The sequence below is a fragment of the Peromyscus eremicus genome, chromosome 13 (genome assembly GCF_949786415.1).
Source record: "Peromyscus eremicus chromosome 13, PerEre_H2_v1, whole genome shotgun sequence".
NCBI classification, from domain to species: Eukaryota; Metazoa; Chordata; class Mammalia; order Rodentia; family Cricetidae; genus Peromyscus; species Peromyscus eremicus.
Genome location: NC_081429.1, coordinates 54,793,377 through 54,820,561, shown reverse-complemented (window position 1 = coordinate 54,820,561; position 27,185 = coordinate 54,793,377). Strand labels below are relative to the sequence as shown.

Below are 27,185 nucleotides of genomic sequence, written 5' to 3'. Positions count from 1 at the left end.
GTCAGGTCGGTCAGTAGAGAAAGGCAAAGCGGCACAACCCTGGCAGTGCCGAGGAAATGCCTTTCAGTTTCTTGGTCACAAAAGTGAGGGTGGTCAAGAACACCGTGAGGGGCTGGAGCAGTGGCTCATCAGTTAAGAGCACTGGCTGCTCTTCCAAACGACCCGGGTTCAATTCCCAGCACCTACATGGCAGCTCACATCTGTCCGTAACTCCAGTTCCAGGGGATCCGATACCCTCATGCAGACACACATGCAGGCAAAACACCCATACCCATAAAATTAAAATAAAGTATTATTAAAATAATTTTTTAGAACATTGTGAGAATCCAGAGCAGAAAGTCATGTTCTTTTCAGAAAGCTCTAGCATGAGGCCCCACACTATGTTAATGGTATCACACAAGAAAAGCCACGTTACATACAAAGAACAAAAATAATGAGATAGAGCTACATCTGGTTTAACTGGCTTCAATATGGAGTGAAATGTGGAGAGACATTTGGGGACAAAGTTTTACCAAAATCAAAGAATGGTTTATGGCCTGGAGGGACGTCTCAGCAGTTAAGAACATTGGCTGCTCTTCAGGAGGACCTGGGATTGGTTCCCAGCACCACCTACATGGTATCTGATGCCCTCTTCTGGCTCCCTCAGGCACTGCACACATGTGCACAGGCATACATGCCCTCAAAACTCACACCTAAAATAAAAATGAGCGACTATTTAAAAAAGCACAATTTATGCCACGTGTGTTACCATGTGACTGCGATCCCGGCACTGGAGAGGCGTAGTCAGGACGATGGAGAGTTTGAAGCCAGCCTGGGCTGTACACTCTGAAGGATTTGACACGCCTGGGAAGAGGAAAGCTCAACTGAGGAATTGCCTGTATCAGACTGGCCTGTGACTACTACATCTGGGAGCATTTTGCTGATTGCTACCCAACTGATGCGGGAGGGAGGACCCAGCCCGCTGTGGGCAGTGCCATCCCGTGGTGGGTGGGCCTGTACGGTAGAGAAGAGAGAGCAGAGACAGAAGGAGCACCAGGCAGCATCTCCTCTCCATGGTTGTTCCTGCCTTGAGCTCCTGCTGTGACTGCCCTCAATGACGGATCGTGACTGGAAGTGTAGGATGAAATAAACCTGTGTCTTTCCAAGTTGTTTCTAGTCATGGTGTTTACTATGGCAACAGGATGACAAACTTGGACAGGGTTTGATGAAGAGGAACAGCGTGACTTTTATCCAAATGCGTTACCGAGCTGGCCTCGATTTTCTGGCTGGCTTGGTAGTCATTACTAGGTGTGTATGTACATGCATGTGTGTATTTGTGCGCACATGTGCATGTAGGTGTGCACATGTGCATGTACGTGTGCATATGCATATGTGTGTGTGTGCATATATGTAAAGGTCCATGTGTGTCTTGTCGATCTCCACCTCAAATTCAAGTTTTGTGGAGAACTTCTTTTCATGGCATTTCTCTATCTGAATGTTTTCAACTGAACTTAAGGCTGTGAGGTATTCAAATCTCTCCCTGGTGAGTAGTACACACTGAGCAAGTTTTCTTTCTTTCTTTTTATTTTTTATTTTTTTTATTATGTACACAGAGAGGGCGCCAGATCTCATTACAGATGGCAAGTTTTCAGCTGCTTTCAAAGAGTGGGTCATTACATATCCATGGCAGGCACAGCCTCTGCCAGCCCTTTGATTTGACGTCCTTAGAGTGGGCAGGAATATCAGAGGCTCTACTGCCCTTTAAACACAGGAAATTAAGGGGGAGGTGGTGGTTGTCTCGGTGGATTGCAAACACAGGCGGTGAGCCGCAGCTGTGAGCTTTCTTGCAGGCCTGATGCTGCACACATTCTTTGAGAGGAGGAACAAATGGTGTTTATAGCCTTGGTGGGTGTGGCCGGTGACTGTGACATTAATGCTACAAGGTCTGTAAAAGCGCGGCTGTATCCTACAGGGCTGTTGTGAGGCGTCTGGAAGACAGCAATCTGTAATTGCTTTGAAAATTATACAAATGCTAAGTGAGTTTATATTGTGACAACTAAGACTTGTGGAGGGTTGAAAAAATTCTTTCTTCTCAAAGCTTCTAAACTAAAATATTCATGGATGCTTTTCATGCTCCTTCGCTAAAAAGCTTCAACGACAAAGCTTGAACCTTTAAATGTGAGTCAGTGTACATGGTGGCTCCTGCTTGTCACCCCTACATCTGGGAGGCTGAAGCAGGAGGATTATGACAAGTTCTAAAGCAGCCTGTGTTACACAGTGAGTTTCAGCCAGGTTGGGCTACAGCATGAGGCCTCAAACAAACAAACAAAACAAAACAAAACAAAAAAACAACAAAAAACCGCAAACAAACAAGCCCCCCAAACCCAAATGAGCAAAAACATACAAAGAGTCACTTTCTACTCTAAAGCTGGGAACTTGCTAAACACTAAAAATTTTGCTCTGACAACACAATTCTGTGGAAACAGCACAAACCATACACAATTATTTCCACCAATTTAGCTCTGAAGATTGGTTTGTATGTATAAAATATATCTAAAACTCTTTTCTTAAGGAAAATCAAAATGGTCTGGCAACATGCATGTTCCCCTATAGTTTTAAGGGGGAATGGTCTGGCAAAGTGCATGTTCCCCCCACAGTTTTAAGGGGAATGGTCTGGCAACATGCATGTTCTCCTCAGCAACTGTAGAATAGGAAAATAAGCAACAAATTCCAACATGTGCCGAGTTCTATGTGAACAGATCACATCCAGGTCTTAATCCCTACAAGCCCTTCAAGGTGGGTGTTTATTGACTGATAAGGAAATTCAAGGAGAGAGATTAGGGAATTGATCTAAATTGCTAGTAAATTCTGAGGCTGAGCTGGAACCCAGGCAGCAAGACATGGGAACTGGGACACCCATGTGCCCATAGAGAAGAAAACTTCATTGATTTGAAGCATGTTTGTTGAAGATTTGTGAGTTCAGGCATGAGGTCAGCCATATGAGCGGTTCTCAACTTCCTAATGCTGCGATCCTTGAATACAATTCCTCATGTTGCGGTGACCCCAGTCATAAAATTATTTTTGTTGCTACTTCATAACTAATTTTGCTACTGTTTTGAGTCGTAATTTAAATATCTGACATGCCACACCTGTGAAAAGGTCATTTGACCCCCAGGTTGAGAAGGCTGGTTTAGACTATGATAGATTGTTAAGCAATTTAATGTGTGGCTGTTAGGATTATCTGCTTTATTCTGCAGAGTGAGAGGTTCTTGAGTAATTGAGAAATACGGCTACTATGTAAAAAACATTGACTCAGTATAGTTAAATGAAGTTACATTCTGGCAGTTTTTCTTTTTCTTTTTTTCTTGTATTTTGAGACAGGGTCTCAGGAGCCCAGGCTGGCCTTGAACATGGGGCCAATTATCCTGTGTCCACCTCCTGAGTGCTGGGATTAGAGGCGTGTGCCACCTTGCTTGGCCAAGCTGGACACATGTGGGAGAGTCTCATGGCAGTTTGGGAATCCTGTGACCTGCCTTTGTATGCTTTCTCCTTCACGAACCATGCAGCCTCCAGCTTACAGAATTCCTCTCACTTCTGGCCTTTGTTCAATCTGTCTTTCAGCCTTGTTTGCATTATCCCCATCCATTCCTACTCTTTGAACTTTCCTCCGGAGGGAGGGTATAACATATACAAGAAAATAAGCACGGAATGAATATACTTTAAACCACCAAAACTTTGGTGACCAGTATTTGATCAAAAATGAGAAAGCGGCCTGTTCTCCAGAGACCTCCCAGTCTACTCTTTCCAATCTTGGTTCTCTCTTTCCATCACATCTAACCTCGACTGCCCAGTAACCACTGTTTGCTTTTCCTTAGTTAGTGCCAGGGATTGGGAATGCAGCCCTGATCTCTATAGTTCAGTGTCAAGCAGAGACTGTGTGCTAAGAAGTGGTCTGCCACTGAGAGCAACAATTAATAAATGGGACCTCCCATAACTGAGAAGCTTCTGTAAAGCAAAAGACACGGTCAATAAGACAAAACGGCAGCCTACAGAATGGGAAAAGATCTTCAACAACCCCGCATCTGACAGAGGGCTGATCTCTAAAATATATAAAGAACTCAAGAAATTAGACATCGCTGGGTGTGATGGTGCATGTCTTTAATCACAGCACTCGGGAGGCAGAGGCAAGTGGAACTCTGTGAGTTCGAGTCCAGCCTGGGCTACAGAGTGAGATCCAGGAAAGGCGCAAAGCTACACAGAGAAACCCTGTCTGGGGGTGGGGGGAGAAAAAGAAAAGAAAAGAAAAAGAAAAAGAAATTAGACATCAAAATACCAAATAATCCAATTAAAAGATGAGCTACAGATCTAATCAGATAATTCTCAACAGAAGAATCTCAAATGGCCAGAAGACATTTAAGGAATTGTTCAACATCCTTAGCCATCAGGGAAAAGCAAATCAAAACGACTCTGAGATACCATCTTACACCTGTCAGGATGGCTAAGATCAAAAACACTGCAGACAGCTTATGTTGGAGAGGATGTGGAGCAAGGGGAACACTTCTCCACTGTTGGTGGGAATGCAAACTTGTATGTACAGCCACTTTGGAAATCAGTATGGTGGTTTCTCAGAAAAATGGGAATCAATCTACCTCAAGACCCAGCCATACCACTCTTGGGCATATACCCAAAGGATGCTCAATCATACCACAAGGAAACATGCTTAACTATGTTCATAGCAGCACTATTTGTAATAGTCAGAATCTGGAAACAACCTAGATGCCCCTCAACTGAAGAATGGATAAAGAAAATATGGTACATTTACACAATGGAGTATTATTCAGTGGTTAAAAAAAAAACAACGATATCCTGAAATTTACAGGCAAATGGATGGAACTAGAAAAAACCACCCTGAGTGAGATGACCCAGACCCAGAAAGACAAACACAGTATGTACTCACGCATAAGTGGATTTTAGACATAAAGCAAAGGATAACCAGGCTACAATTCACAACCCTAGAGAAGCTAGGTAAAAAGGAGGACCCTAAGAGGAACATGCATGGATTGTTCTAGGAAGGGGAAAGAGAGAAGATCTCCTGGGTAAACTGGGAGTGTGTGTGTGTGTGTGTGTGTGTGTGTGTGTGTGTGTGTGTGAGAGAGAGAGAGAGAGAGAGAGAGAGAGAGAGAGAGAGAGAGAGAGAGAGAGAACATGAGGGAACGGAATTGTCAAGCTGGGGGAGGGAGAGCAATAAAAGAGATATGATAGAGGGGCCATTATGGGCTTAGGGAGAAACCTGGTGCTAGGGAAATTCCCAGGAATCCACAAGGACGACCCCAGCTAAGACACCTAGCAATAGTAGAGAGGGAGCCTGAACGGGCCTTCCCCTGTAATCTGATTGGTGACTGCCCTAACTGACATCATAGAGCCTTCATCCACAGAGATCCACAGCTAGGCAGGGGCCGAGCACCTGGAGTCCAGTCAAAGAGAGGGAGGAGGGATTGTACAAGCAGGAGGGTCAAGATCATGATGGGGAAACCCACAGAGACAGCTGACCTGAGCTCATGGGAGCTCACGGACTCTGGATGGAGAGCAGGGGAACCTGCAGGGGACTGAACCGGGCCCTCTGAATGTGGGAGACAGTTGTGTGGCTTGGGTAGTTTGTGGGGCCCCTGGCAGTGGAATCAGGATTTATCCCTAGTGCATGAACTGGCTTTTTGGAGCCCATTCCCTATGGAGGGATACCTGTGGGGAGGGGCTTGGTCCTGCCTCAACTTGATATGCCAGACTTATTGACACTCCACGGGAGGCCTTACCTCCTCTGAGGAATGAATGGAGGGTGGGATGTGGGGGAGATGGGGGGGAATGGGAGGAGGGGAGGAGAAACTGTGGTTGGTATGTAAAAAAAAAAATTAAAAAAAAAAACTTAAAAAAAAGAAAAAAAGAAGTGGTCTGCCCCTGGGCTATACTGCCAGGCCGACTGGTGGATGTTTTGAGCCTTATGAAAATGGAATCCAACAGTGCTCACTCAGGGTGTGTCTTCACCTCACACGCAGTGCTGGACTTGCCTGTGAGCTGTGTTTCTGGAGTTCTGTTTTCATTGCAGGATAACAGGAGTCAGCAAGGGACGGCCATGGTGTTTAGCTGTGTGTCCCCTGCGGCTGCAGAGTTGAGCAGGCGTGACCGAGGCCACCTGGCTCATAAAGCCTACCATGTTTATAGCTGGCCCTTTGCAAAAACTGTTAGTGGATGCCTGCAGTCCACTGGTCCCTTGTGTGAGCATGCTCTTGGCTTGGGAATTCCCAGTTGCTTGACTTGGACATCCTTGTACAACACATGGTGTATGTGAGCCCTGGGTGTATCTTCAGTTAAGTAGAAAATTCCATTTTTTTTTTCAAATGGTTATTACACTTTACTGGCACCTGTCATTGACGGTCTCAGAATTTTAGCTGTTCTGAGTTTTACAGTAGTGGTTTAAACATGCATGTTCCTGATCACCAATGACTGGATAGTTTCACGTCTTTTGGCCACTTGGATTTCCGATTTTGTCTGTTCATGTAGTTTTAACTTTGGCACAGTGGCTGCTCCTCAATCTATTTCAGTTGGCAGTTGCGTCTCTGCAGTTACCGGCCTGCTTCTCTAGCAGCGGCCTGGACACTCAGGCCACAGCCTGGGGGAGAATTCTGTTCCCGAAGGTACCGGCTCTGTTGCTGCCACTAAAGGTAGCTTTAACTAAATCTCTGTCGTTCCATTTATAAATAAGACTCGAGATTCAAAGGCTGGGGTGAAAACCTCGGAGAGGCTGAGTAGCAAAAAGCTACTCTCTCCTTGCTGGTGTCTCCGAAAAGCCTGTGCTTCTGCTACACCAAACCAGAAAAACCTGCATCACTCTAAATCCCACCCAACTACTTCCCGTGTCTCTCTACCTCTCCTGGACGCCCTCTGATGCTCTATGTTTACTTCCTGTCTACCAGTTGCTAACTCAGCCTCCTGACCTAAGGTTAATTTTATTTGATCGATGTAAATACAAACGTGAGGTTCATAATGTGATCAAATATCCCTCAACATGTCCAGATTCTTGTCTTTTTTTTTTTTTTTCCAAACTGGGCTGTCTTTTCCTTATTGTCTTGTAGTGGCGATTTAAATGTTCTGGACAGAAGCCTTTGTCAAGAGTCTCATTCATTCTTTACCTCTCAGATGAGATGGCTCTTCTGAAGGCCCTTCTGGACCTGCCCACTCAGGTCAAGAGGCTCTTCTTCCACAGCCTTTGCAGCCCTAGGCTGCATCACAGGGCACAGTGGTACACTGCGGCTGAATGCTTCCTTCCCTGCCACAGGGTGCTCTGCAGATGTAGTCTGCTCCAGTGCACAGAACCAGGCTTTTCTACAGTGTGCCCCAGCTTCTAGCACAGGGGATAAACCAGGCTGTTCTACAGTGTACCCCAGCTTCTAGCACAGGGGTGAACCAGGGTTTTCTACAGTGTACCCCAGCTTTTTAGCACAGAGGTTCTCAGAGTGCTTCTCACTTGATATAAGGAACACAGGTAGGAAAGGAAGCCCCAGAGAAAGCCCAGAGAGTTGGCAGGACTGGTTTTCGGTTTGTTTTTGAGTCAGGGTCTCATGTAGCACAGGCTGGCCTCAGAGCTGCTGTGCAGACAAGGATGACTTTGGACCACTGACCCTCCTGCCTCTACTTCCCCAGGGCTGGGATTGTAGGGCTGTGTCTTCTGCTTGGTTTTATACAGTGCTGGGGACTTAACCCAAAGCTTCGTGCAGACTAGGCAGACACCACCAATGAAGCTACATTTCCAGCTCTGGACAGTTTTAACACTGGGTCAGCTGTATGCTATTAATAGAGACCCCTTCCTCCCCCGGTTCAGAATGGAATTCTTTTCCACAATAGTCTGTGTTTGTGAGATTTGTTATTTTTCTCAGGTTGACTATGTCACCAATTCAAACATAATGGAACACCTTATGTAGTTTAGTAAAAGGAAAGAATAGCTATTATATTAACACTTAAGAGGATTCAGTCAATTTTATCATTAATTTCCCTCCGTGTAGCACTTTAACATTTAAAAATCCATTGATTGCTTGGGAGAAGCAGAATTTATTAGATTGATACATTTATACAAAATGCAGTCTGATTTTGATTCCCCGTTACCCCTGTCCCCTTTCACCCCTTTCTTATTTCTGACAGGTCTTGTTGTGTAGCCCAGGCTGCCTCAATCTTTCTGTTTTAGCCTCCCAAGACCTGGGATTATTGGTGTACACCACCATGCCTCGCTCTTTTTTTTTTTTTTTTTAAACCCCTTTTCTGACCATGTATTTATTAACTGTGGTTGATTTTTAGTACCTTCTCTGTAGAATTTTATTCCTATTCTGGAATGTTCTCTAACACTTAACATAACTTGTCTCCTTCTGTATTAAACCTGTGCTCTCTGCTGGCTGGTGTCACACAGTTCTGGAAGTTTCACTCTGGTTGCTTTTGTTGAGTGGTTCTCTTCATGGGTATGTACCAAATCAGCCCGAGACACTTGCTGGGCCCAAGCTCCCTCTTTTGGAGACTTTATCTCAGTTCTCCTTCAAATCACCACTTCCAGCTGGGAATACAAAGAGGAGTAAGAGCCGGGCAGTGGTGGCGCACGCCTTTAATCCCAGCACTCGGGAGGCAGAGCCAGGCGGATCTCTGTGAGTTCGAGGCCAGCCTGGGCTACCAAGTGAGTCCCAGGAAAGGCGCAAAGCTACACAGAGAAACCCTGTCTCGAAAAACCAAAAAACAAAACAAAACAAAGAGGAGTAAGAGCTGGGTTTAAAGAAGGAAAGGGATGTGGTCTATCCCCAGCCTTAGAGATATAGGTGTTCTCACAGGAGGGCCAGTCACAGCTAGCATTTAGTGAGCACTTACTAACCCTGGGGTACCCCCTGGAGGTAGTGTTCCCTCACTTCTGTTAATATCTAAACAGCCGTCTGATGTAAGTAGCGTTAGAATTCCCGTGTGCAGACAAGGAATCAGCCACAGCAGCTGAAAAGGACTCATGACCCAGGAACTATGACTAGCGAGTCTTCTTTGCCTAACCGTCATGCTAATATTTTCCTTGTTGAGATGTAAGGAATGACCGGAAGACCAGGAAAGCAGAGAGAGGACAGGTGAAGCAGAGAGAACAAGACAACGAGCATGGGAGGCAGTAAAGAGACTGGAGGGGGAAGAGGCTGGGGAGATTCAGCTGTTTGTATTCTGGTTGGATGTGTGTGTGGTGTGTGTGTGTGTGTGTGTGTGTGTGTGTGTGTGTGTGTGTGAGCTCGAGTGTGCATGGAGGGCACAGGTGGACACTGGCTGTCTCCCACAATTACTGTCAACCTTACTTTTTGAGACAGGTTTCTCGTTGGACTTGGAGCTCCTGGGTTGGTTAGGCTGGTGGGACAGCGCTCTCCAGAGCCGCCTGTCTGTCTGTGCTGGTGCTGGGAGGACGATGGACACACCCGGCCTTTATGTGGGACTCCAGTCCTTACTCGTGTGCTACAAGCCCTTTGCTGACTGAACCACCCCTCAGCAGCTGGTCAGAGGTTTGATGAGAAGGTTGAGAAGAGGGTAGTAAAAAGTGAGTTCACCCCTAACAGAGGAGCAACTTCGAACCAATCAGCACTGGAGTGAAAATAACGTTTCATTCTCCTACCACGCATATACTACCATGGAAACTTTGCAGGACAGAATTTGCCATGAAATGACCGGGGAAGGGGAGAGAGAGGCAGAATTGAATGGGAGATAAATAAGTGTTCAAGATACATTGTAACACAACGGAGGGACTTGGAGTTTTTAAAGTCTCCCCCTCTTTAAACTTTATTCTCTGTTCCATGGTTTCCATTTGGGGAAAAAAACCCAAACAACAACAACAACAACAACAACAACAAAACCAGGAAAGGAAGAGACAGGCTCACTGTGAACACACACAGCTGTCACCAGGCCATTTTGCTTCTGCCTAGGTTTCTCGCTGTGTGGTAGTCTGGCAGCCAGGAGCGGCACTATTCATTTTCTTCCCAGCAGTTCCAGGAAGGGATGGCCAGTGCCAAGCAGAGGGCTGGCATGTGTTCGCCCACCCAGACTCACCATCATAGACACTGCAGCGGCAGGCAGGTGGCTGTCAGCGACAGGAGGAGAGGGGCTGGGAAACTGTGACTGAAGAGGGGGCGGGGCTGGGCTGGTACCCAGAGTCCTGGCTTCCGAAGAAAGGCGAGACCAAAACAAACGGGCAAACAAAACCCCCAAACACGAACGTGTGGGAGAACCGGGAAGCAAAGGGGCCTGATGGGGCCGGGACACCAGGCGCCTGTACCAAATAGGAAGCAGATGCTGCCCAAAGACATGCGCCTGCTTTAGAGTTAGCGTGTGCACGACACACCCACGCCTGCGCTTGAGGACGGAAGCACCCTTCTGCAGCGTCTCGAGTGGAAAGTGGGAATTACACTGGAGAAAAAGGTTTCGGCTAACAACCAAACCAAAATGACTGCTGAGTGAAGGCAGTGTGTCCTTTTGATTCGAAGGTAATCGTGTTTATAAGTATTTGTTGGAGGTGCTAACATCTTGGAACGGTATGAATCAGAAAAAAACATCAAGCCCGTAAAGTTCTACAGACCGAAAGCGAGCTGTGCACCAAAATCTTTAAGTGCAGATGAACATGGTTCTGGCCTAAGCGTCTCAAGTAGTTAAGAAGGGCACGTTCTTGTAGTCTATGCATTTACCACCCAACACAGTCTATACCGATAAGGAGAAGCAATGGAGTGAACCCCCTGGAGAAGTGCCCCATCACAAGGATTTTTCTCAATTGACTTTTTTTTAAAGGCATGTAAAAATTCATGATTACTGGCTACTTTTCTATCAGCCTTACCTCAACCCATTTTAAATTCACACAACAAAGAAGAAAATTGAGAATATTAACTTTACTTCTTCTGGCAGCCTTATCCTTACTTAGATCAAAACAGGTAGGTAAACATGTTCGAAGCACAGGTAGAGATCTTATGCGTCTCTGGGAGGATTCTGCTTGCTGGCCAGCTCAATTTTTGACAAAGAAAAATGGGCTGCTCTTGCTTCGTGCACAAAGATGCACTGTTTTCAGAGCAAACCAAAAAAAAAAAAAAAAAAAAAAAAAAAAAAAAGGGTGGTGGTGGTGGGGGAAAAGGAGAATAAAGGACTATCTAGCAGGATAATTTAGTTAGTATAGACTCTATGAATTGATGGAACGTATGACTTTGAATATGGTAAAATTATGCTTTGCTATAAGAACTTAATACTAGTATTTGGAAAACTCAGCAAGCGTCTCTAAATTTCAACTCTCTCTCTCTTTTTTTAAAAGCACATCATAATTAAAGATGCAGTTTGTCTTAAACCCTGTTATGTCTGTGTGTCTATTGGACACGTGTCTGTAACAGTAGTCAGTTTCCACAAGGAGGGAGGCAAAGCCTTTGGGGAAGAGGACCTGCCTGGGCCCCTTCCCCAGGCCTCCTTCTGGGCTTGTTTATTTGTGTTTCCAACTTTTGGGAACAGAGTTTCTCTGTTAGGGATGGAGCACCCAGCTGAGGAGGTGTCTCCCAGAAGGACTACTTTTTTTCCTCTACAAACAACAACAACAACAACAACAACAACAACTTTTTGTCAACTTTAGTTGGGTCAAATGTATCACATGAGTAACACAATCACAAAATTCAACCCGCTGGCCACCTCAGAATTGCCCAAGTTTTCCACAGTGCACACAAGTAGCATCGCCCACAGCCTGTGTCCCGTGCCTTTCAAATCTTTCCAAAACACAAGCTGTCATCAAGGCTACAGCAATTTGGCCTAGAAATCAAACATTTGTCCTAATTGCTTTAAAAACGAAAGGAACATTTCCAAGCAGTTTTCCTAATTTTGTATAATACACATGAACCATGTTAAAAAAAAAAGCAAAAAAATCTCCCCAGATGTAATTAAGAAACAAAGCGTCATTGTTAGATGGACCAAACAATTTCATTATGAAAACGAGCTTAAGAATCCACAGGTCCACACTTCAAAAAGTGAGTATTCTCTTAGTTTGGAAACAGATAACTACATTAGAAGTAAGGAGTACCTTGTAAAGTAAAATCCAGCAGCGCATACTCATAAGCCAATTCTGTCTTTGTTTCCACTTGCGGTCTCTTGAGGGTAGAAAATATTTTTCCAGGGCTGCTATCATCAGGGTCTTCCAGCTTCCTAAGTCCGCACCCCATGGCAAAGTCTGCAAGGAGTTAGATTGCGGGGGACGAGCAAGGGGCACCGGAGCGGCCAATTCTCCTGTTCAAGCTGCGGAAAACCAAGTTAGAGACTTCACCGTTTTAGTTTGATTTTCAGCGAAGTGAGAGATAGCCAGAAAGCAAACGGTGGCGGCGGGTCCCGGGCGAGGAGCGGGGGACTTTATCCATTCTTCTGGGAGGTCACGGAGCCCCTGGTTCAGCTCCGGCTCCGGGACGCTGGGCTGGATCTCCGAGGAGCTCACAAACTGCTGCAACTTAGCGGAGAATTTCCATGCCACGTCAATTTACAGCCAGCCAGCCCCCGACCAGAGCTCTGGCGCTCAGGGCACCGGGCTTTGTCTCTCCCGGCCGGCTGAATGGAAAAGAAGTGTTCAGAAACGGAACCACAGGCAAAGTACAGCTCGGGTGTGGTTCTCTACAGATGGAAGACAGAGTCCGTCCAAGGGATGCGGTGCTGTCTGTGTTCTCTCTTCAGTCCCCGGCTGGCTCTCTCTCCCTCCCCTGCTTCTGCCGAGAGAGCAAAAGGGAGGGGGAGAGGAGGGAGGGAGAGAGGGAAGGAGAGAGATTCTCAGTGTGGTTGGAAACAAAAATCAGTTCCAGAAAGGAAGTGAGCTTTCTGAGGGAACCCTGGAATCCAACAGGAGGACAGAAGGGAAAAAGAGAAAGAAAGGAATGAAGGAAGGAAGGAAGAGAAAACCAGAAAAGCGCTTTAGTCCTAGGTGGAACGTTTGAAAATCTCTTTCCACATGGAGTTTCTTTTTGCTAGAAAAATGTGCTGGTTAAAACCACCAAGTATAAAAAGCTTAAAAAAAATAACAAAACATTTTCATTAAAAAAAAAAACCTTGAGGAAGAAAGAGGATAATGGAGTGCCTATGGTCAAAGGCAATTACATACCTATTTAGAAATGTCATCAAAAAAAGTTGTTTTTTTTTTAACATAATTGCAAAAGAAATAGTTACACGAGGAATTAGTTTTCCCAACATTCTTAGTTTAGTATTTTATTTATTTATGTGCATGAGTGTGGGTGCCTACATGTGTGCAGGGGCCCTTGGTGGACAGAGAGGGGGTCAGATCTCTGACCCCGCGGTAACAAATGGTTGTGAACCACCATGTGAGTTCTGGAACCATAGCTGGGTCCTCTCAAGAGCAGCCAATGCTCTTGGGTCTGGACCGACTCTCCAGCCCTGCACCCGGGGTTTAAAACACTGTTGTGACAGCAGATCTTCAGGTCTCAAATGGCCTCAGTTAAAAAACAAACGTGGATAACTTGACTCATGTAATCCTATAATTTGCCGCATACCTCAGGTCAAGAATAATTTACAAGGAGCCGTAGCCATGTGTATGTAATGGTGTTGTGTCCTGTCCAGATCCAGGCTCCTTATCACCAGCCCTGAAAGCAGACTGCTTGTGTGCAGATTCTGCTTCTCAGGCTTATCACAGGCATGCTCTGGGGCAAGTTACTTGACTTCTCTGAGTTTCAATTCCTTTCCCTCTTAAAATGTCCCTAGTGGTACTTCTGCCACAGGGCGGTGACCAAGATAATCGTGCCTTCTGTCCCAACACTGCATGTGTCAATCTGTGCACCTCACGAGACAGGGCTGGCGGTCATGATAGGAAGGAAGGGATTGTGGCTCCACTCCCACTATTTACAAAATAAATCCTGATCTCCTTTGAGAAAGCCTGGCTGGAGAGATTTTTCAGTTCATTAAAGTCTACACATGAAAACTCCTCGAAGGGAGCATGTGTGGATTATTGAGTCTGTAGATCGAGATCATCTTTTGCCTCTTCCTTCTGCCTACTCTACTCCCCTTCAAGTATTTTACTTCTCAGAAGCGTTTGCTATAGGAGACCATTCTATAATCCCCATGTTCAAGGTTGGGCATAGTAGGTGGAAGGGAATTCTGGGAAATGAGATGAATCAGACAGTAGACTGAGAGAGAGACTCACTTGACTTTTTACAGAGACTCAGGGTTGCTGCACTTCACGTCCCCTTTCGTAGGATGAGCCCTTGTGCTGTTCTGCTGTAAAACTAGAATCTCTGCTGGTCACTAGTACCAATCACTGTGCTTGTAAAGTTGTTTATTAAGCACCCCATTACCTTTATCAAGTACCTGCCATTTCTCGGCACTCAAAAACACTGGGTACAAAAGATGCCTCACAGGGTCTGTCCCCTAAAGGAACTTACGGGACTATGTCCTGGCTGTTTTTAAGGATGAGTACATGTAGGAATTACACAGCCTGTGCCTGGGGGAGGGGAGCGCATAACTAAGGGCACGTGTGAAGCTGTGTGGCATGAATGAGCAACACCGAGCAGCTGACTACTAGAACATAAAACGTGAAGGAAAAACCAAGCTGGGGAAATGGGCTTTGAATGCTATTCACATAGAACTTAGATTGCATTTTGTAGGTGACTGAAGGGAGTCAAATAACCAAAAAGAATCAAAGGCCAACCATTTTCATGTTAGACTTGTCCCTGGTGGAGCCTGGGGGAAGATGCTTTGACTAGTACGAAGGGGCTACATTCCCTAGGGAGGGACATCTTGTCAGCTTTGGTACCTTGGGGAGGGGCTAGGCCTTGCCTCAACTTGGTATGTAGACTTTGTTGACTACCCAAAGGAGGGCTTTCCTCCTCTGAGGAGTGGATGATGAGTGGGATGGGGGGAGGCAAGAGGGGCAGGAAAAGGGAAGGGAGGGGGAACTGGGGTTGGTATGTAAAATAAAAAAAAAAAAGAATAAGGGGCTAGAAAGAAGGCTGCTAAGTCCAACTGAGAGCTGATGCTGAGTGGATGAAGATCCTTGCTACTTTTTTTTTTTTGACAGTTTCTCTGTGTAGTTTTGGTGCCTGTCCTGGAACTTGCTCTGTAGATCAGGCTGGCCTCGAACTCACAGAGATACGTCTGGGATTAAAGGCGTGTACTACTGCCGCCCTGCTTACTACTGTTATATATGTAGTTATCATTAGGTAATTATGTATCATTATGCAATAATACAGTATCATTATGTATGCAGTTACTATTACTATTATTATTATTAGCGTGTGATGTGTGTGTGTGTGTGTGTGTGTGTGTGTGTGTGTGTGTGTGTGTGTATGTGCATGGAGGCCAGAGGATAACTTTGGCTGTCCCCCTGTTTTTTAAGACAGTGTCTCTCATTGACTGGAACTCACCAAGGAGCTGAGGCTGGCCAGCCAGCATGCCCTAGACAGCTGCGTGTCTCCCCCTCCCCCTAGCTGGGATTGCTCAGCTTTCCCTACTTCCTTTTAAAATGTGGGTCCCCGGGAGTGAATGCTGGTCCTCTTGCTGTCAAGGAAAGCACTGTATTGCCTTGGCTGACCTGGAACTCACTCTGTACACTAGGCTAGCTTTGAACTCACAGAGATCCAGAGTTCTGGAATTAAAGGCATCACTGAATAATTGAATGATCACTTAGGTCATTTTCTCCCTAAGAACAAAATTTTGTCTGTCTCTTAATAATAGTTGAAATCCATTTTCATGTATTAATGTGGCATATGTTCCCATCTTAACAATTATTGCCATTTCCTCATATTTGCAGGTTTCACATGTGGATATTCAAACAAATGCATATTGGAAATGTGTTTTGAAAATTGCACTGTATTGAACATGTGCAGGTATTTGCTGTTGTCCCTGAACACAGCAGTCTGACAACCATGAAGCGCTTACACGCTACCCTTTAATATTAAATGTTGCTATGCAACTCAGAGATGATTTGATGTACTGCAGATGATGGTACATGGTATTCAAACATTACACCATTTTATAGAAGAGTTGAGTATCCTTGGGTTTTGTTGTCTGTGGGAGTCTTGACACCAACCCCTGTGGATTCTGGGTAATATCTGTCATGGCACTTCATTTCATTCCTACAATACTCAGCAAGTAACTTTTTGCTTATTTTAAGTTTCCACTGTGAAAAGTTTTGTAAGGATTATTTTCCCACCCTTTAGATTATTTCTTAAATACGTATATTCTCCTTCATACATGGTCAAATAGTTAATTACTTTATAAAGTGATTTATTTGTACATAGACAATAATTGGACTTGCAGCCCACTCAGTAGGAGGGAATTCAAGTGTGATATTGTAAACCTAGCAAACTATCAGTGTCTGGTGAGGTCATGGACTCAAGAGGAAAACCTATGACTGACTTTCCTCAACCAGTGCAAGTTCTTACTTCTTTCTAAATCCTTATCCTTGTACCCACAGAGAAGTGTGGCTGTCATCCCTCATCGAAGACATTTGTTTGCAGCAGACAAAGACCATTATAAGAAGCCATAACTGGTCAAAATGTAGAGAACAGCTGACCATGGGTGCCTGTAGCCAACTTTTGCATCTACAATACGACCCCTCTACCTAAAGGTCATGGACCAGCACAGAAGGAGGGTCAGGAAGATGGTAAGAGCCGAGGACCAGGAAGTCTGCTGCCAGATTGTGTCCTATAGATATGATGGGGAAACTGAACTCATGAAGTCCCAACAATATGCCTTCTTAAACAAGACTGGAACAAAGACAACACCAGTCGGGATGCCAGTGTTGATGGGGGAAGTCTCATGGGGTCCCAGCTCTAGATGAGGAGCTACAGGCAACTGATGACTGCCAAAAGAGGGATAATTAGTCTTCCCCGGGCATGAACCCCCTAAATGGTTATCCAATACCTAGTGGCCAACTCTAAAGACATACATGCAAGCAACACTCAATGGACACACTGGGTTGTGTGTGTGTAATATATATATATATATATGTATGTATGTGTGTAATATTTGTATATATATGCACATATATGTATAATAGTAATAAGGAAAACAAGCCATAGACTTGAGATGGAGTGGGAGAGGCATGGGAAAGGGGAGAAGGAGGGGGAATGATCTAATTATATTTTAATTAAAAATAAAATTGAGCCGGGCGTTGGTGGCACACACCTTTAATCCCAGCACTCGGGAGGCAGAGCCAGGTGGATCTCTGTGAGTTCAAGGCCAGCCTGGGCTACCAAGTGAGTTCCAGGAAAAGGCGCAAAGCTACACAGAGAAACCCTGTCTCGAAAAACCAAAAAAAAAAAAAAAAAAAAAAGTAAAAATAAAATTGAACAAAAAAGCAGGAGCCATCTCACATCCAAGAAACACCTGTCACCAGAGAAGACAGACTCTACCTTATGGTGACAGGCTAGAGGAAGGTGTTCCAAGCAAATGACCCTGGGAGACCAGCAGGTGTCACTGTTCTAATACCTGACAGGACAGACCAAACACAAGCTAGTTAGAAAAGATAGACAGGGCCCATTGGCTCTTGTCTTCGCCCTTGGTTGCCTGCTAGAATATGAAGGTAAAACCCTACCGCTGACAAGACCACACACTTTGGTCACAGGACCAAATCAAGCTGATACTGACCTGGAAGCCTCCTGCTTGAAGGCTAGTTCATACTATCGGAAGGTCTATGCAAGCTCTCCAGGGAGGAAGGATATTGACGGCCCCATTGAGCTGTAAGAATTGAGACCCATAACAATGGAACAAGATTTCCCCAGTGCTGAAACAGCTGTACTTGGACACTGGGAGCAACAAACAGTTATCTACTGGACCTGATGCTCTCTCAATGGGATGGAACTAATGCCTGGACCCAATGCCCTCTCAACTGGATGGAACTAATACCTGTACCCAATGCCCTCTCCACTGGATGGAACTAATGCCTGGTACTGGAAACCTAGCCAAGAACACATGGCTGGAGAGGATCTAGGCCCGCAAGGAGCACCTGCAATTACCATATTACTAAAGTAATATTGTTTCCAACTGTCTTCTAAATTCTCATCCTTGTACCCACAGATAAACGCAGCTCTCATATCTCATCAAAGAGACTTCTCTTTATAGCTACATCACCCTGATAGCAAAAAGCAAATAAAGACACAAAAACACAAAAAGAAAATTATGGACCAACTTCTCTGATAAAAAATTATTATTATTATTTGTTCATAAAAAATTATCAAAAAAATAAGGCTGGAGAGATACCTCAGTGGTTAACAGCACTGGCTGCTCTTCCAGAGGACCTAATTCCCAGCACCCGTATGGCACCTCACAACTGTCTGTAACTCCAGTTCCGGGGGATCTGGAACCCTCACACAGACATGCTTGCAGGCCAAACATCAATGCACATAAAATAAAAGTAAATAAATCTTAAAAAAAAGTCACTGGGCAGTGGTGGTGTATGCCTTTAATCGAATTTTTAAGTTCGAGGCCAACCTGGTCTACAGAGCGAATTCCGGGACAGCCAGGGTTCCACAGAGAAACCCCGATCAAAAACACAAAAAACAGAACAACAACAAAAGAATTATCAACAAGATACCTGCAAATAAAATTCAAGAACACATAAGAAAGATCATTCACCGTGATCTGCAGATATAGGGATGGTTCACTAAATGTACATCAGTAAATGTTATGATTTCATAAATATGCTCAAGGACAGAAGTCACATGATCATTTTGATAGATGCAGAAAAGGCTTTTGGTAAGACCCACCACCCCTTCATATTAAAAGTCCTGAAGAAACTAGGAATAGAAGGAACATATTTCAATATAATAAAGGCTACATATGGTAAACCTATAGTAAACACTCTATCCAATGGGAAGAAATGAAAAGCATTTCTATTAAAAATCATGCTAGAGTATTCACTTTCTCTACTCTTACTGAATAGAGTACTGTAAGGCTTAGCTAGAGTGAAAAGACAAGAGAAAATAAAAAAGGGATATAAGTATGAAAGGAAGAAGTCGAAGTATCTCTGCTTACAGATGATATGATCCAATACATAAGAGACCCTAAAGACTCTACCAGAAAACTCTTAGAACTGATAAACACTCTCAGCAAAGTGGCAGGGTACAAAATCAACACACAAAAATCAGAAGCCTTCCTCTGTGCCAATGACAAATATACTGAGGAAGCAATCAGGAAGACAGATTCACAACAGTCTCAAAATTTTACCTCGAATCAAACCTGATCAAGGATGTGCAAGACCACTAGGTAAAAACCTGAAAGCACGGACGAAATAAACAGAGGAAGCCAAGATGGAAAGGCATGGGATGGAAGGGTTAATCTTGAGAAAGTCATCCCAGAAAAAGCACTGTATGGATATACAATATTTCTTCAATTATTCATCAGATGATGAACACTTGAATGGTTTCACTTTCTGGATATCATTTAACTTTGTACTCATTTGACTGGCCAAAGTGAAAACAGATAATACCAAGTCCTAAATTTTTTCAAAGGAAATGGTACTCATAAGAGTATAAATTTATTTAACCATGTTGGAAGAAACTTGGCATTATCTTGTGAAGTTGAATCTTCACATTTTTTTTTTAATGATCCAGCAATTTGATTCCCAGGTACAGGTTCAAGAGAAACTTTAGCATATAGGTACCAAGAGAGACATCTGAGAATGTGAATTATTCTTTTTTTTTTTTTTTTGTTTGTTTTTTTGAGACAGGGTTTCTCTGTGTAGCTTTGCGCCTTTCCTGGAACTCACTTGGTAGCCCAGGCTGGCCTTGAACTCACAGAGATCCTCCTGGCTCTGCCTCCCGAGTGCTGGGATTAAAGGCGTGCACCACCACCACCCGGCTGTGAATTATTCTTAATAGTCCTAAACTTGAACCATTTGTGTGTATGAACAGCTGTCTACTGCAGGGAATTCTATTATACAGAGAAGGACAGAGGCAGAGCCATAGCGGAGATGGAGAAAAATAGTCTGCTGTTTATTTATTTTTTGTCAACTTGATATAAGCTAGAGTCATCTAGGAAGAGGGAATGCCAATTCGGCAAATGCCTCCCTCAGATTGTCTGTAGTCAAGTCTGAAAGACATTTTCTGAATTAGTGATTGTTGTGGGAGGACCCAGGTCACTGTGGGCAATGTCACCTGGCTTCTGCTTCAGTTCCTGCCTGCAGGTTCCTGCCTTGAGTTCCCTTCACAATGGGCTATAAAGAGTAAGCTAGAACACACCCTTTCCTCCCCGAGTAGTTTTTTTGTGGTGAAGTTGATTATAGCCACAGAAAACAAACCAGGACAGACAGCAGGCTTGCATGCTGGAGCACCAACTTCACGGCAATGGAGAAGATAGAGAGAATTGACGGAGAACCTGGTTGTGTTATACAATCCTCACCTCTTCAATCTTTCTGTCTTTTTTTAAAAAACAGTTTTTGAGACTTTTTAAAAAAGATTTATTTATTTATTGTGCATACCATGTTCTGCCTGCATATAGACCTGCAGGCCAGAAGAGGGCACCAGATCTCATTATAGATGGTTGTGAGCCACCATGTGGTTGCTGGGAATTGAACTCAGGACCTCTGGAAGAGCAGCCAGTGCTCTTAACCACTGAGCCATCTCTCCAGCCCCCCTTTCTGTCTTTTTTAAAATTGGAAATAAACTTTTCATACCATACATTCTGACCACAGTTTCCCTTCCCTCTTCTCCCAGATCCTCCCCACCTCCCGCCCATCCAATCCCACCAACTCCTTTTCTCTTTAGAAAACCAACCAACCAACCAACCAACCAGAATAAAACAAAGCAAACAGACAGAAAAACAAAACAAAACAAAACAAAAACAAAGCAGGAGAAACACATAGTTACCCCCGCCCCCCATAAAAACACAAGATTGGAAACTATAATAGACAGCAAAAGGCAAGTAAGGAACAAAAGGCACAAAGAAAGCATTATGAAACACAACATCTCCAGGAGTACTGCTGAGCTTGTTTTGTGCTGGTCGTCTTCCGTCTTCAGCGTGGGGCCTCCCTTAAGTGTGGTTTGTATGCCAAGTAAAACTCAAATGTAGAAAACTAAATTTTCCTTTACAAGTAGTTGTCAGCTGGAGATAGCTTCTGGGTTAGGGATGTGAGCTCGTGTCTGTGTCCCCTGTCGGCGCTGGGACTCCATCAGGCCCTGTGCACGCTGCCGGTCTGAGTTCAGACGTGGATCAGTCCCGTCGTGTCTGGAAGGCACTGTTTTCTTGGTGTCTCCCATCTTCACCGGCTCTTACAACCTTTTTGCCTCCTCTTCCTCATAGTTCCCCGAGGCCAGAGCAGCTGGCCTCAGAGGGTGAGGGGGTTGGAAGGGTTGGAGGTTGTTTGATGAAGACATCCCATTCAGGACTGAGTGTTCCATGGTCCCTCACTCTCTGCACATTGTACGGTGTGGATCTCTGTATTAGCTCCCCTCTAGGGCGGGAGGAAGCTTCTCTGCTGCTGGCTGAGTGAGGCACTGATCCACGTAGATGGCAGAATGTTGTCAGGGGTCATTATCATGTTCTCTCAGCAGAACAATAGTATTTGATTTTTCTCCAGATGCATGGCCTGTCTAGTCTCAGGTTCTTGGCCATCTGGAGAAGTGTCAGGTATGGGTTCCATTTCATGGAGTGGACCCTAAATCCAACTAAATAGTGGTTGGTTACCTACGCAACTTTTTTTCCAGGGCTTATCCTTCCCTAAAGCGCTCTAGGACACCAATTTCCTTCTTTTTATATTTATTTGGATTCTTTTCATATTTATTTGGTTTTTCAGAGGTTGGAGAGAGGATAAGGAGAGGCTGGATTTGTGTCCTGCAGTATGCTAGTTAATGAGTTTGGGGAAACGCCTCAATATAAAAATCTGGCCAACAAGCTCAGTCCAGAACCGGAAACAGATCCCAGCATGTAAAACGGCAGCTCAAAGCACAACACCCAGGACGCGCGCTCCCTCCGTCATCTGCCCTGACTCGGAGCCCAGCAGCGGCCGAGCACTCAAAACCTCCCGCCGACCAGCGGCCCTTGCGCGCCGCAGGAAGCCCGGAGAGGGCGGTGCTGTGGGCGGGGCCGCAGCAGCCAGCGCTCGCCGTTCATTGGCTTCCGCGCCGGAAGCTGCGGCGCCGTCCAGCTGCGCACGCGCCCTGGGGTGCTCGGGGACGCCGCCTCTCGGGCTGGAGCCGGCTGGCACCATGCTGCGGCAGTGCGCCCTGCGGGTGCTGGCGCGCTCCCGGGCGGGCCGCGGCTGTCGCCGCTACGGTTCGTGCTCGGCGAGCGGCCGTGGCGACGCCGGGGAAGCGCGGGCCTACTTCACCACACCCATTTTCTATGTGAACGCCGCGCCGCACATCGGGCACCTGTACTCGGCGCTGCTGGCCGACGCCCTGTGCCGCCACCGTCGTCTCCGTGTTCCCGGCTCCGCGTCCACGCGGTTCTCCACCGGCACGGACGAGCACGGCCTGAAGATCCAGCAGGCGGCCGCCGCCGCGGGTCTGTCCCCGATCGAGCTGTGCGATCGAGTGTCTGCCCAGTTCCGGCAGCTTTTCCGGGAGGCTGGCATCTCCTCCACCGACTTTATCCGCACCACGGAGGCCCGGCACCGGCTGGCGGTGCAGCACTTCTGGGGGGCGCTGGAGGCCCGGGGTCTGCTTTACAAGGGGCTTTATGAAGGATGGTATTGCGCCTCCGACGAGTGCTTCCTGCCCGAGGCCAAGGTCACTCGGCAGGTGGGTCCGTCGGGGGATCTGTGCCCTGTGTCTCTTGAGAGCGGACATCCTGTCTCTTGGACCAAGGAAGAGAATTACATTTTCAGGCTTTCCCAGTTTCGAGAACCACTCCTGCGGTGGCTTGGAAACAATCCTCAGGCGATCACCCCGGAGCCGTTCCACCAGACAGTTCTGCAGTGGCTGCAGGAGGAGCTGCCCGATTTGTCCGTTTCTCGAAGGAGTAGCCACCTGCACTGGGGCATACCGGTTCCCGGGGACGATTCGCAGACTATCTACGTGTGGCTGGATGCCCTGGTTAACTACCTCACCGTAGTTGGCTACCCGGATGCAGATTTCCAGTCTTGGTGGCCAGCCACGTCTCATATCATAGGTAAGGACATTCTCAAATTTCACGCCATTTATTGGCCCGCCCTTCTCCTAGGAGCCGGATTGAGGCCACCACATCGCATCTGTGTCCACTCGCACTGGACGGTGAGTGGCCAAAAGATGTCCAAGAGCTTGGGCAACGTGGTGGATCCGAGGACTTGCCTTGATCGCTACACTGTGGATGGCTTCCGCTACTTTCTCCTTCGGCAGGGAGTTCCCAGTTGGGACTGCGACTACTATGATGAAAAGGTGGTTAAATTGCTGGACTCTGAGCTGGCAGATGCCTTAGGAGGCCTTTTAAACCGGTGCACTGCCTACAGGATAAATCCTTCTGGGACTTACCCATCTTTCTGCGCTGCCTGTTTCCCCAGTGAGCCAGGGTTAACGGGGCCATCGGTTCGTGCGCAGGCAGAAGACTATGCGCTTGTAAGTGCGGTGGCCACTTTGCCCAAGCAGGTGGCGGACTATTATGATGACTTTCAGATCTATAAGGCTTTGGAGGCAGTGTCCAGCTGTGTTCGGCAAACTAATGGTTTCATCCAGAGGCACACGCCATGGAAATTGAGCAGCCCTGCAGATGCCCTCTGGCTGGGTACTGTGCTTCATGTAGCCTTGGAATGTTTGCGAGTTTTTGGAACCTTGCTTCAGCCTGTTACTCCAGACTTAGCTGATAAGCTGCTGTCAAGACTGGGGGTCTCTGCCACAGAGAGAGGCCTTAGAGAGCTCTACTTCCTACCTCGATTCTATGGACACCCATGCCCCTTTGAAGGGAGAAAGCTGGGACCAGACACTGGGCTTTTGTTTCCAAGACTGGACCAATCCAGGACCTGGCTAGTGAAAGCCCACAGGACCTAGAAACTCAGTCCTTACTGGCTGATGGTAAAAGAGCAAATGTATTCCTTTTGCATTTTCAGGAAAGTTACAGTGTTTAGAAAGTGTTGTACCAGGTACCAGGCACCTAGCCCAGCCCTTTCCTTCCCTGTGCAGTCACTAACCACTGTTCCATGTTCGCCAGTCTCTGAGAAGGATGGCTGAGGAGGGACCAAGTTTCTGACACTGTTCCTTCTCATTGTACCTTCTCCCAAACCATGGTCAGACTACCTCTCGTGGTTTCTACTCCTCAGGCTAATTTAGCACAGCCCCTCCTTCTGCAGAAACTAGGGCTGCAGTCAGTCCCTGGCCGGCTTCACAGGTCAGCTCTACTCTGTTAGACACTGTGGGTCTCCAGTTGAAGAGGTTCTTTTACTGGAGCTATAGGAGCCAGTGTCCTCGACTACATGACTCTGGCCCATGTTCATTCTCATTTTTTAAACTGCAGCACTTGTGCGCTGTAATACTACACTTCATCCAGTAGATGGCTCTGCTCTCACATTCAACTTGTGTGTGTGGTTTCAGAAGACAGAATTATTTTCCACCATTTAAATTCACAGATCTTTAGAATCATACTGTTTTTTCTTAAAGGATAACTTTGGAACCACTGCTATTTTAAAAATACAAAGATACAAGAATTCTCATTTTAAAATTACTAAAAATGACATGTACAATAAGTAATAAGTAAATATAACAGGTTATTTATATGATAAAACTATAAAGCTCTTAGGTACACTGTGCATTACAAATACTAAATTTTAGTAATGATTATATGTATAATTCATCTATAAAGCCCTCAAAAGGGCAGTATTCTCTTTATATTTATTTCCCAACATCCGTAATTTATCTCATACGATTACTTTTGGTCAATTAGGATATATAATTCAATACAGAAATTATGTAATAATTGTTAATATATCTATGTCAGAGTAATTTTTGTTGATTACTTCTCTCTTTGAGACACGGTTTCACTATATAGTTTAAGCTTGCCCCAATTCATCCGTCTCCTCCTCCGCCTTCCAGGTGCTGGTGTTATAGGTGTACCAGCATGCCTGTCCTTCTTTAACTTGCTGTTAAAGTTCGATGTAAGTACCTTACTTAGAGCTGCGCAGTTACTTTTATGGAAGGTAATGTTGAAGGGAGCAAATGATCAGTGTTCAGGACTGTCAAGGGTTCAGGGCCTCTCCAAGGCTTCATAAAAGAACACCCAGAGATAATGTTATGTAACAATACAGTGACTAGAACGTAGTAAGTCGCTGTCATATCTCATAGGTAATGGGAGAGCTAGGCCACAGCTTAAAATGCAAGCTTGCTTTGGAACATCCATTCTAAGTATGGTGTCAGGCAGAAAGGGCTCACCATGAAGTGAACAGTTGTGCTGGCAGTTTCTCCAGACTTACTTTAAGTGTCACCATTCAGCTCCAGTTCCCGGTAATTAGCAAAGTGACAGGTTGTGGGTTGCTAGGAAGCACTGTTTGGAAAAGAATGCTTGAAGACATTCTAAAGGTGGAAGGACATGTCCACAAGTCCTCTTTTGGACTCTGTGCATCATTCTGTGCTTTCGGTCACTGCAGGTCTCCAGAGGGCGTATCTTGTTACCTGCTGGGATCAGTAGGGTGGACTCTGGGGTCTAGGACTCAGTCTCTTAGGGCTACATAGTGATGCGACTTAGCTGTGTTTCCCCAAAAAGCAGGCATGTGGAGAAGCAGTGAGATTCTGACCTCTCCTTTGCGAGCCCCTACTGCAGCGTTGGAGTTCCTGCACAGACTCGAGTCTTCCTTAGGTGATCTTCCTCATTTCCCAGTGGAGCTCGGCTTGCTGTTAGTGGAGGTTTTGCAGACTGCTACTTGTGAAGGCATTTAACTAGCTGTTAGATACTAGGAGTCAGAAGATCAGAAGAGAGATTCCTAATTATAACAGCCAGCTACTTTAAGTGGAAAAGTGTGGTAAACCGGATCCTACTTGTGTGGTGATCAGGAAGGTCAAACAGATTTCTGTAAATAGACAGGTGAAACAAATTGCCTTGTTGTACACATTTGTGTTTGGCTTGACACAGCAGTTTATAATTGCCAAGGGGAGAGTTACATTTAGTTGGAGAGTTTGTACTTCCAAGGTGAGAGGCATCTTAACTGATCTGGGAAAAGGGAATAAATGTGGAGATTTGTAAAATTCCCCATTCCAGAAATGTTAGTCCTTTATGTGGCATCTTATAGACCCTTTTGCTATCTCAAGATACTCTTGTGATCCTCAAATACTCATTTTGGTGTACTCTTGAGGCAATATTACAGGAAGTGACAGCCCAGCCTAGATCAGGTTTTCAAGGGCTGTCACATTAGGAAGCCGTGAGATACAGCTTAGTGGTAGAGCACTTACCTAGCATGGAGGGCCTTGGGCCAATCCTAAGTACTGCCAGACAAACAACAACAGATCTCACCTCTCCAGACTTCTGTCCTCTATCTGTGAAGTCATGTAAGCAGCAGCAGCAGTGATGTTTATGTTAAATAGTACTACTGTGTGCTGAGTTCTACAAACAAACTGATATATTAGGCTCATTCCTAATTGGAAAACCAGTGGCTGTAGAAGCAGCAAGCAAAATCTTTGATTGCATCAAAACCTCAGTCATTTTATAAACAGACATTTTTCTTGAGAACCTATGAGCTTTAAAAAGTGTGAATAGGCTAATAGACTATAAAGTTGATGCTTAAGTGTGTAAGTGCACAGGCCGGAAGATGGGCCCTTGAGCACACATTTGTTTGATGGGTTTTGTTTTGGTCAAGGGTCTACCTGTAATTACACCGAAGTTCTTTAGCTCTAGAAGTTCCAACACTGGACTGGGCATTAGTTGGTCATGTAGGCTTCAGAAAGGATGACCCCAGAAGCAGAAGTAGGTAAGAGTCTAAACATTATAGTAGGCATGGCTTCACGGTTCCGGCTGCTCTACCTCTCCCACGGATGTAGTGGCAGTGCACTGTACTGGTGTCAGTTATGGGGGAGGCCTAGACAAGATGTGGCCAATGAACACTGCCGCTTTATGATCATTTATAATTGCCTTCTCAGGGCAATTTCCCACCTGTAGTGCAGCTGAAGAAACCTCTTGTGGTAGTTCTGGGTGTTAGAAACTTTGGTGGGTCTTGTCCTTGTCTTACCCAAATATTTGGAGATAGGAGGATGTGGATGTGACTACAGTTACATGTGTTTTTGCAGCAAAGTTTTACTACCTTGAAAAAGCGG

At 45.5% G+C, this 27,185-nt stretch overlaps 2 protein-coding genes across 6 annotated transcripts in view; one reads left to right on the top strand and one right to left on the bottom strand.

Annotated features, from left to right (window-relative positions):
• Window positions 1-25,430, bottom strand: part of Rftn2 (raftlin family member 2) — a 70,100-nt gene extending 44,670 nt beyond the window's left edge. Inside the window, exons 1-2 of one of the 5 annotated variants that reach the window (XM_059277943.1) lie at window positions 25,355-25,430; window positions 12,071-12,740 (exon numbers count right to left, since the gene is read on the bottom strand). In XM_059277943.1, coding sequence (XP_059133926.1) covers window positions 12,071-12,209 — 139 coding nt within the window. In that variant the 5' untranslated portion in view covers window positions 12,210-12,740; window positions 25,355-25,430. Of the gene's footprint in view, window positions 1-5,269; window positions 5,298-12,070; window positions 12,741-25,047; window positions 25,179-25,313 lie in introns of those variants that run through there. The other 4 variants (XM_059277944.1, XM_059277942.1, XM_059277946.1 and 1 more) reach the window with 4 other exon arrangements.
• On the top strand, window positions 22,185-24,802 carry Mars2 (methionyl-tRNA synthetase 2, mitochondrial). Its single transcript, XM_059277941.1, has one exon. It carries the CDS (start codon window positions 22,185-22,187, stop codon window positions 23,937-23,939), a length of 1,755 nt encoding a protein of 584 aa, XP_059133924.1. The 3' UTR covers window positions 23,940-24,802.
• Window positions 25,431-27,185: the final 1,755 nt, after the last annotated feature.

Bases quoted from the DNA above. Each gene is read 5' to 3' on its own strand.
- Mars2 (XM_059277941.1), top strand. From the start codon at position 22,185: ATGCTGCGGCAGTGCGCCCTGCGGGTGCTGGCGCGCTCCCGGGCGGGC.